The 10532-nt window shown below is 51.1% G+C and overlaps 1 protein-coding gene across 1 annotated transcript; it reads right to left on the minus strand.

Moving 5' to 3' along the window:
- Positions 1-7361: 7361 nt before the first annotated feature.
- LOC112900690 lies at positions 7362-9296 on the minus strand. The gene is made up of 5 exons (XM_025969518.1): positions 9293-9296; positions 8738-8908; positions 8071-8173; positions 7928-7993; positions 7362-7807 (listed from the first exon to the last, which is right to left on the minus strand). Exons 1-5 carry the CDS (start codon positions 9294-9296, stop codon positions 7690-7692), a joined length of 462 nt encoding a protein of 153 aa, XP_025825303.1. The 3' UTR covers positions 7362-7689.
- Positions 9297-10532: the final 1236 nt, after the last annotated feature.

Below are 10532 nucleotides of genomic sequence, written 5' to 3' on the forward strand. Positions count from 1 at the left end.
GAAACTCGCCGGCCCTGACCTTCCCGGCGTTCGCCGGCGCGGTCCACCCCAGAAGGCGCCGCACCGCGTCCAACTGTTCTTGGCTCTGGAAGTGGCGCGGGAAAGGAAGCGAAGCCATGGGGATTATTGGGGTGGATTGCGAAGGTGCAAGGAAGAGAAAGGCACCGGGCGCAAGGAAGCTGATCGCGAGAAGGGACGCGGAGACGAAGAGGCGCTGCGGCGTTTGTTCTTGGCAGGAGCGAAAAGGTAGTCGTTCCCTTCGGCGCTTACCTTTTATGCAAAAGGCTGCTCCCACCTTGGCGTCCCGCGGCGACCGAGGGGAAGTCGAGCGGTCGCTAGCGCCGCCTTCCCCTTCTCTCACACTCTATGACCAGTGGGCTCGGGCCCACCAGTCATAGGCGTGGGTGCTGGAGGATCGTGGGAAGGGCAGAATCCGAACCGCCCGAGCCGCGCGGCGGGCTCGAATGAGACAAGAATCTGAACCGTCTGACGCGCACGGTGCGCGCGGAAGACGGGCCCCTCGGGGATCCCGCTACGGGCGAAAGGACATCCGTGCCCTCGCCCGGCGGGAACGAGCTGTCCACCCGGCGCGATGCTGGGATTTGGCCCCACCTGCGGGTACGTCCCTCTCCCGAGGTGGGCCCGGGGGCCTCTGTCGGTACATACAGATAGGGGTACCTCCTGCTAGGGTGTCCAGGCCCTTGGCTTCTCATAATCCATGCTCCCCCTCGTCTCTGGGACACGTGGCATACGACCTCCGGGCCTGACAGCTGGGGCCGCGGTCTCCGGACCCTCCCCTCGAGCTCTGTGAGGTCCGGGGTCTACTGCACACCTAGACGGACGGGAGAGCCCTCGGGTAGCCCCTGCGGACCCGGTCTCCCCTGGGAGGTCCGGGGCCGCCACGTGTGATGGCCGAACCATCACAGGCCAGCCCGCTCCGACCGGCCTCGGGGGCCCTGGACCCCCCTTCCCCCGGGAAGGGGTCCGGTGCCGCCATGTGCTGCCCAGCGGGAGGAGTGGGGCTGGCCCCGCCGCGTGCCTGCGGCCGGAGGCCCCTTGCGGGTCGCCTCTCACCTACCAGCATTTAATGCGGTAGCTGGGTCAGGCGCGCCAAAGTCAAAAGGCGCGGCCTGCCACTGACACACGGGGCAGGTAAGCTGACACCACGGTAAGCCCGCCTGATCTGAAGGCGGCGCGTCGTATCACCGCGCACAGTGCGCGGACTGTGTACAGTCCCGTCACGGTGCTGCGCGCGTGATGATGGCCTGTAATAGGCGAGCCAAGGCGTGCGCTGTAACAGTGCACGCGCGACGGGTCAACGCTGCTTCACCGCCTGACGGGAGGTCCCATCCCAACAGTGACAGCACGGCTTCACTGTTGTGCAGCGCTGACGCCGGACACTGTGCAAGACAAGGCTGTACACGGCCATATCCTGGCTGTAGATACGCACATCAACTTCTCGATTGAGAGGACTACGGAGAGGAGCTGGAGATGAAGATCTCTATATCTCTCATAGAACAGCTCCTGCAGGCCGGACCCACATGTCGGGGTCCCGCACAGTGTAAGCACTCCCCTTGAACTATAAAAGGGAGAGTGTACTCGTTAGAAGACAGATCCCAAGTTCCAGGTTGCACACACGCAAGCTTATGCTGCTTTCTATTCAGGCCCACGCAGCCAATACAACACCAAAGTGGACGTAGGGTATTACGCTCCGGCGGCCCGAACCACTCTAAATCTTCATGTCCTTCCTGCGTTCATCTGTCCACCGATCGAGCGCTCCTAGGTCTCCTCCAAACCCATCCTTAACTAGGATTAGGCGGGTGCTTTCCGCCACCCGGCTGGAGAATTCCTCCGACAGGCACCAAGTTAGATTTCAGCTCTGCGTATCATCCACAGACGGATGGACAAACCGAAAGGGTAAATCAGATTATGGAAGACATGCTGAGAGCATGTGTCCTGACCTACGGAAAGGACTGGGAGCAGAGCCTGCCTTATGCGGAATTTTCGTACAATAATAGTTATCAAGCCAGCCTGGGCATGTCGCCATTCGAAGCCCTCTATGGAAGAAAGTGCAAAACTCCCTTGATGTGGTCGGAAGTTGGGGAACGTGCACTAGTAGGGCCCGCATTTATAAAAGAAGCAGAAGAAAAAGTAGCAGAGATCCGCGAGAAATTGAAAGCGGCTCAGTCCCGACAAAAGAGCTACGCAGACAAGAAGAGGCGGGAAATAAGTTACAACCCGGGAGATTTCGTCTATCTCAAAGTCTCACCCATTCGAGGGACACGAAGATTTCAGGTACAAGGAAAATTAGCCCCTCGATACGTTGGACCGTATCGGGTTCTGAAGAGGGTCGGAGCAGTGGCATACCGACTAGAGTTACCAGAAGAAATGTCAGATATACACCCAGTATTTCATGTCTCGCAATTAAGAAGGTGTTTGAGAGTACCCGAGGGAGAACATGTGCCGGTGGAAACAATAGATCTACAGCCGGATCTGCGGTACCAGGAAGTACCGGTCAAAATCTTAGACACTGTCACAAGAAGGACAAGAAACTCCGAAGTACGGATATGCAGAGTTCAATGGAGCAGACACGGAGTAGAGGAAGCAACTTGGGAACGCGAGGAGGCTCTAAAGAAGGAATTTCCCCATCTATTTAGGAGCCAGCCGAATCTCGAGGACGAGATTCATTTAAGTGGGGTAGGTTTGTGACGCCCTGAAAATTTCAAATTTAAAACTACGCGTTAGAGTATCCTGGCCGAATATGTATTCGTCGTAAAACCCTGATTCTCCCCGTTTCGCCGTCACGCTGACGGCCGACGCGAGCCTGACCGCCGCACCGCTCACACGCTAGAGTAATTCGTAGAAACGGTTCAACGTCAAAACCCTAAAACCTAACCGGATCGCTGTCCCGTTCCGCTTCGCTCAATGGCCTGTCACTCACGCGCGACCGCCCGCCGCGATTAGCGCCGGCGCGACTCCTTTTCTTTTCCCTCTCTCCTCGCGCGAATCCCGCGCGCGTGGCCGACCGGCCGCGGTCACCGCCGCGACCGGCGCCGGCGCTTCTCCCTCCCTCTTTTCTCTCTCTCTCCCTATTTCTTTTCCCCTTTTTCCTTTTCTTTTTCCTCCCCTTTTCTTTTCTTTCTTTTTCCTTCCTTCCCTCCCTCTTCTTTCTCCTTTCTTCCTTCCTGCTTCTCCCCCTTTTCCCTGCTCCCGCGTGCCGAGCACCGAACGCCGGCTCTGCCCCGGCCACGCCACGACGCGCGCACGCGCCGCGCGTGGCCGTGCGTCGCGCCGCGCCGCCCGTCGCCACGCCCTTGCCCCTGGCCCGCGCCACGCCGCGCCGCCCGCGCGCACGCGCGCGCCGCCCGTCGTCAGCCGCGCCGCCCGCCGCTGCTCCCCTGCCGCGCGCGCCGCCCTGTGCTCGCACAGCTTTTCCTCCCACGTGCCCTCGGCGCCCGCGCCCCGCCGCCACGCCGCGTCGCGACAGCCGCAAGCAGCCGGAGCACCATTAATGGCGCCCCGCACCGCTCGCCGGCCTCCCCACCGGCCCCGCTTCCCCGCCACCTCCCCCCGTCTATAAAGCGGCCCTTCGCGCGGCTCACCTCCCCCACAACCTTCCACCGCCACCCAGCCCTCGCCTCCCCACGACCAGCGCCGCCGCCGTGCATTGCTCTGCCGCCGCCCGCCGGCCCCCGTCGTCACGCCGCCTCGCCCCACCTCGGGCCAAGGTGAGACCGGGGATGGGACCCCCGCGCCTCCCTCTCCCTTTTTCCCCCACCCCCGAGCCGCCACCGAGCCCCGGCCGGCCGGCATGGCCACCGCCGGCGCCCTCCCCCTACCCTCCTCTGCTCTGTGCGGGAGGAAGGAGGAAGAAAGGGGCTTTTGCCCAAAAACCCCCTCCCTTTTTCTGTTTTTCCCCAAAGGAAAACCTCCATCTACTCCCTTTTTGCAAACAAAGCCCTACCCTTTCCATTATTTCAAACCAAACCCCTTGATACATAAACCTAGTTATACCCGACACATTTTAACATGCTTAGGGTATTTCTAAGATTGGTAAATAGGTCCTTACTCTTTCCGGGTATTTACGAACAAGCCCCTGGACCCCCGTTTAACCCCTGAAACCATCTTTAACTCGTCATTTTATGTGCGAAACGACCTCCGATCAACCCGAAACTTTACCACTCCGTTTCTAGGATAGTTCTAGCCCTGCCATTAAGAAACCACCCAAAAATATTACCCCTACCTCCGTAACTAAATTATTTCCGATTCAAACTCAACAGTAAAAGCTTTTAGTTCTTGCGCTTGATTGTATGCCTATTTGTTTGCGTTGTAGGACACGGAGTGAATGGAGAAGTTCCCGACTGCGACCAAGCAACCGAGGACCAGTTCTGCGACCCCGAACTCGAAGGACAGTGCTTCGATCAAGACCTCCCGCAAGGGTTTGACGATGGCAAGTTCAATCCCGCCCTTTGATGCATGTTTCTGTCCCAGTTTTTATAAACACAACCCAGTGGCCTGTTTTATAAAACTGCATGGTTTTGCGTGCTGAAAACATGGTAGGATAGCCACCCTTGTTTGTGACAACATACCCTGAATTACCTGATTTTATAAAGAAAATGTGTGTGTGTGGGAAGGGATAAAATGTGGTTTGAAAAGATGAGTTAGACGGGATGGATGGCATTTCTGTGTGAATTGCCGTTGGTGTGCTCGAACCTGTGTGGTTGAGCGAGGAAGGGAGATATCCATCTTGTCACCCCTAAGGACCGAGTTGATGTGTCATCTCACCTAGCTTCTTGTCGTGCAAACCACTTGACCGTTGTGTGGGCAACGGCATAGCCTAACCCCACTAGTTAGCCTGATAGCCATCAGGAGAGCTGAGAGCAACGGGTGATCAAGGAGACGGGATAAGCTCTGTGTGACTTATGCCCCGGTTAAACCTCAGAGATAGGTCGAATGACCCCTTGAAAGATCCCGTGGTGGCTAGTCAGGCCTAGGTAAGGTGGGTAAGTGCTTTGATGGGATCTGCACTGGCACTAAGGTGTTCGTGCTGTGGTACCCCACCTGTGGGTAAAGTTGCACACCTCTGCAGAGTTAAAATCTATTCGAATAGCCGTGCCCACGATATTGGGCAAGTTACGGTGTGGTCACATAACTAGTGTTTCTCTCTGGGAATGGTTGGGCTGGTGTGAGTAGTTTGGAAAGTGTCCGGCAGTTGTGCCGTGTGCTACGGCGGACGGGGAGTCCGGTAGCAGCTTAAAACTTGGATCCTGTGTGGATTAACATCGTGTGCTCTTTATTACTGAAAAACTGGTTTGAAAATGTTTTAAACAAACCCTTGCATACAACTGAGTTATTCTGCAAATAAACCATAACCTTATCCTTGGATTGGCCTGTGCATTTAATCCTGATATAAACCCCCCCCCCCTTGGAGTGATTGGACTTGCTGAGTACGTTCGTACTCACCCCATTCTTACTTTTACAGTGGAAGATCCCGACTACATCCCTGAAGACGTCGAGTAGGGTCCCGTCCTGCACCCAGTCTTGCCTGTGGGTGAGGTCACCGTTGGAACTCCGTGTGGCGCAAGACTCTGATGATTCCCTTTTCATAGCTAGTGTAGTAGTATGGGTTTTAGTTGTAATCCTCGCGATAGTGGCGCTTCACTGCCCATTACCGCGAAGAGTTGTACGGTGATGTACCATCTGATGTAATAAAAGTGTTATCAGCCTCCTGGGACTAATAAAGCAACACTTTTAAGTCTTCCCTGATGGGGGGACGCTTCACCCAGCGGCCCAGCCCTCTCTCCCTCCCTCCCTCACTGCCAGGCGGGACCTGCCTGTCGGGTCCTTCCCCGACCTCACGCCAGGCTCGGACTCGAGCCCGAGTCCGGCCACGGCACGACGCCGCCTCTGCTCGCGCGACGCCCCGGGCCTGCACGTCGAGGCCCCCTCGGCCGCCCTATAAACCGCTGCCCCGCAGCCTCGGTCCTATCAACCCCCAGTCGCCGCCCTTGCCTTGCAAACCCTAGCCGCGCAAGCCCGCCGCCGCGGCGCCTCGGCCGCTAGACACGCCGCCTCTCCGCCGCTTTCCGCTATCGAGCAAGTGCCCCAAGAGCTCCGCGTTGCGGTAAGGAGCATCGCCGGCCTGTTATCCCCCTCTTCCCCGCCTTCCCGCACGCACGACTCCTCGCCGAAGCTCCGTGGCCGCGCGCCGCCGCCGTGCGCCCCTCTCCGACCCCCGTCTCGCCAACCCGAGCCCCTAGATGCGTTTTCTCGTAGTGCTTGCGTTCTCCCGGTGCAGGCGAGCGCAGGCATCACGCGGTGGCGCAGCAGTCGGGGCTATCAGGGTCACACGCATGACTAGCATTCAATGTATCATACAATCATATTTATTAAAATCGTATATTCAAATCAAAATTCGACTGCACCACTGTGTTCCTTGCGACGAAATCTTTGAAACAGATCATACATGGATGATTTTTTTATGGAACATTTTCTGAAAACAGAACAACTTTTTAAGCTGGAACAATTGTTCTAGTAATATAAAAAATATTCCGCCTGCGTGATGGTTTGACTGACGGTCACACGTGCGACCCCTAATATTTCGCAGCAGGCTGCGGCGGTGTGAAACTCGAAAGCGATGGTGACGGTGACATGGCACCCTCCCCTCCAGCTGCCTTCTCGCTGGTAATAATGTCATGCTCATTTCTCTTTCCCTCTGTTCTCGCGTTCTAAAGATTAAGATCTTGATTTGGGCGTCGATTCTTGATTCCAAACAGTCGTGCTCATCTCCACTGGCTGTTTTTTTATAAGGGAACTTTTATTAATTTCAAATGATGAAACAATGCTTATATAATTCCCCGCCTCCACCTAGCGGCACACAACCTAACAAAAGAGAAAACGAAACAGGCACACAACCTAACAAAAGAGAAAACGAAACTGATACTTTGATGGGTATCAATCCGTAGACTAGACCGCCACCTATATGCCCGAGTAAAAATACGAGAAAATTCTTTGTATGACCCTCAAATAAATGGCAGTCCCTTCTATGGCCCTAAAAAGGTAAAACTCCCTTATTTGACCCCGTTTTTATCTTGTATCCCTTCCTTAGCCCTATTGTTACATCTCCAGTTAGGTGGCTGTAGGGTGGCTGTAAAAAGACAAAAATATCCCTGAAAAAAATAACAGATATTGATATCTCATAAAGAACGGATATTTGACCCCATGTACAAATTACATTTAAACATATATTCTGTTAGTAACAGCAGGATATTATGAATTAAATTCTCCATATTTTGTACACATTAGAGAAATTATGCACAACAATATAACTGATACACATACAATAGGTTCAACATAATAAGTTAAGATCTCTAATAAATTCAACAGTACATTTCAAACATGCGAGTTCACATATAGTAGGTTCAGACGCATCACTTGGATTGCATGACATGCATGGTCACATCGTCCACAAAATGAGTTAAGACATAAGCACAACCAGTCCAGAACATGGTAAATCACAAGTTGAGCCTTCTTTTGCTTCTTGTGCTCATTGCAGGGCTGTAAGGATCAACTCTTTTGCTTCTTGTGTGCATTGCAGGGCTCTCAAATGACACGTCATTCTTCTTTCCCTTCTCCTTGGTTTGCTTCTTAATTTTGGGCTTTAGGACCTTTCCCTCCCTTCTCTTTATCCTATTTACCTAGCTTCTTCCCTTTTGCTTTGGTTGCAACAAGTGGATTTGAGCCCCTAGACATGGGAAACTCAATGCTAATGGGCTCAGGTTGGTTTGTACTACCTGCTGACTTGAACCTATATATGCATGACAAATAAAAATGATGAAGAATGATAAATTCAATAAGACTGATTTGTATGCAAAACAAGGCTGATTGAAGCAAAATAAAATTCAGCAAAAATAGAAGCATATATTACCTGATTGAGCCTCCAGAATCTGATGTACCTTTTCTACTTTTCTTATTTGTAAGTTCTACACTGTGGCTATGGTGGAAAGAAAGAGAGATAATTAGAAGCGAAAGTATTAAGATGCGCATAAACAGAAGTGTAAAAGAGAAAACCTTGGTGGGAAAGTCATAGACGATGATGGTGCTTCATCATTAAAAGGTACTATACTTTCCTCGGTTGATGATTTGGTGGTACTTCTCTTCTTCTTTGGTGGTCCTTTGCATGAGCATGAAACAAAGATGCCATTTTTAGTCCAAATAGTGCCATCTTGAATTCATACATGTTGGGATAAGTGGAGCCTACTGATTCCCATTAGTAGGATAACCCTCCCACTCAATGATAGGCTCATAGCATCCTGAGGATCATTGTATGCAATGAATATGTGCACGACCTTGTTGTTACTATGTTTCTCAAATATTGACATCAACTCTTGGTCCTTGTTAACTCTACCCGGAAGGTTTTCAAATCAGCATCATAGTATTGAACATGTGCTACTTCTAGATAACCTGGCGGATACTGATTTGTGATCTCATCGACCATGTCCTTTAAATTTGTCGTATCACTATCAACAATCTTGTCAAAGTAAAAACAACGGACATCCTTTCTAACTTTTTATAATTGCTAATAAATTTTATTTCCAACAAATAAGTTGAGTTTGGATCCATTCTGTGAATTAAATCATCCTACATGCATGAGCAATACTAACCCTTGGCAATGATGGCCGGCGTTCTAAAAAACTAAAAAACATATATAAATCGGTTATGTATACAGAGGACTAACCCTTGGCAATGATGGCCGGCGTTGCTCCCTCCCTCAGCCGGCAGCCGTGAAGTCCCCTCGTGCGTCTGAGTCCGCGGACAGGTCTCGCTGCTGGGGCCGCCGGCGCGCGCGTCCTGCTGCGGGGGCCGCCAACCGCGCACGTGTCCTGCTGCGGGGAAGCCGCAGCCGACACTCATCCCGAGGGCGCCGTCCGCGCGCGTTCTGGGCGCCGCCACTCTCGCGCATTAGGGGGCCGCCGCCACCGCCCGCTTTGCTGTGCTCCGCTGCCACCTGCTCGCAGAGGCGCGGGATGAGGGGTGCTGTTGACGGGGATGGGGGCACGGGTGGAACTGCCAGGGGATAGGGTGCCACTTCCAGGGGGTATTTTGGTCCAAAAACTCTATTTCTCAGATGCCGCCGGGAACTCTGAATGATCTAACGGATGTAAACGTAGGGTCAAGGAAAGGGTACAAGATAAAAATAGGATCCAAGAAGAAAATTTGAACTTTTCAAGGCCGTAGAAGGGACTGCCATTTGTTTAACGGCTATATAAGAAATTTTTCAAAAACACCTTGCCCATTTGTGCCAACTATTACGATACCTTCACAGCTAAGGTCTTGTTTAGATCCCATCAAAATTCCAACTTTTTACACTCTCTCTCCATCACATCAATTTTAGGACATCAATTTTGGGATACATGCATGGAGCAGTAAATGTATGTAAAAAAAATAACTAATTGCACAGTTTAATTGTACATCACGAGACGAATCTTTTAAGCCTAGTTAGTACATGATTAGATAAAATTTGTCAAATACAAATGAAAGCGCTACAGTATCGTGTTGCAAAAAATTTGCAATCTAAACAGCCCCTAAGTACTGAGGATAGCCGGCAATTCTATTCATCGCATATGCTATCAGGGTGCGAGCTGTCGCATAAGGGACTGTAGACTTGCATGCGCACGGTCCATGTAACTTGAGCTATTTTTCATTGGCCGGTTTCTTCTTTCTTCTTTTGTTTCATTCGCTAGCAGCCAGCTTTGTCCAAAGTCGCTATCAATTTTTTTGTTTTTCTATTATACTTCAATGATATTTTTCTAAAATATATTTATTTGTTCCAGAACAATTTATTCTTCCAAAACAATTTATCTTGTTCTCAAAATAATTTCTATTGTTGATAGAATACATTCAAATTAATTATTTTATGTGGAATATTTTTTATTTGTTTCAGAATAATTTATATTTTTAAGAATAATGATAGTGCTCTAGTTTCATTATCAAATTGTTCCAACTAAAAAGTTATCCAAACATATTCAAGTATAATCTTGTTTTGAAAATCTCATCATGAGAAACATAATGATGTAATGAAAATTTATTTTGGACAATAGTTTATGAGATGCAATTTTTTCATTGAATGCACATACTATTCTTACTTTGTTTTCTTTCTCGATACGTGGGCCATAGTGGAGGTTTTTTTGGCCGAGCTGCCCGAGCATGCAGCTGCCGATTTTTTTTTTCCCGTCGGGAGGCCGCTGGCTTCTGCCTTGTGCGATACCGTAACATCCACTCGCATTTGCTCGGAATAGAAGCTCCAAGAATATCTCATATACGTAGCCAGTGCGAAATTATAAAGATTACCTGAAAAAGAAAAAAAAAGAAGATTGTTTTTTTTTCAAATATCAATGTCGTATCGGCGCGGAATTGATCTGTCTCCGTGTTCAGCTGATCTCCGATGTCGTGGCTGCCTCGCACCAAGCAGCAAGGCCTGTGCTCTCATGTGCCATCCATCCATGCGCCCTGCTGGTTGAGATTCCAAAATT

Source organism: Panicum hallii, chromosome 7, assembly GCF_002211085.1.
Source record: "Panicum hallii strain FIL2 chromosome 7, PHallii_v3.1, whole genome shotgun sequence".
NCBI classification, from domain to species: Eukaryota; Viridiplantae; Streptophyta; class Magnoliopsida; order Poales; family Poaceae; genus Panicum; species Panicum hallii.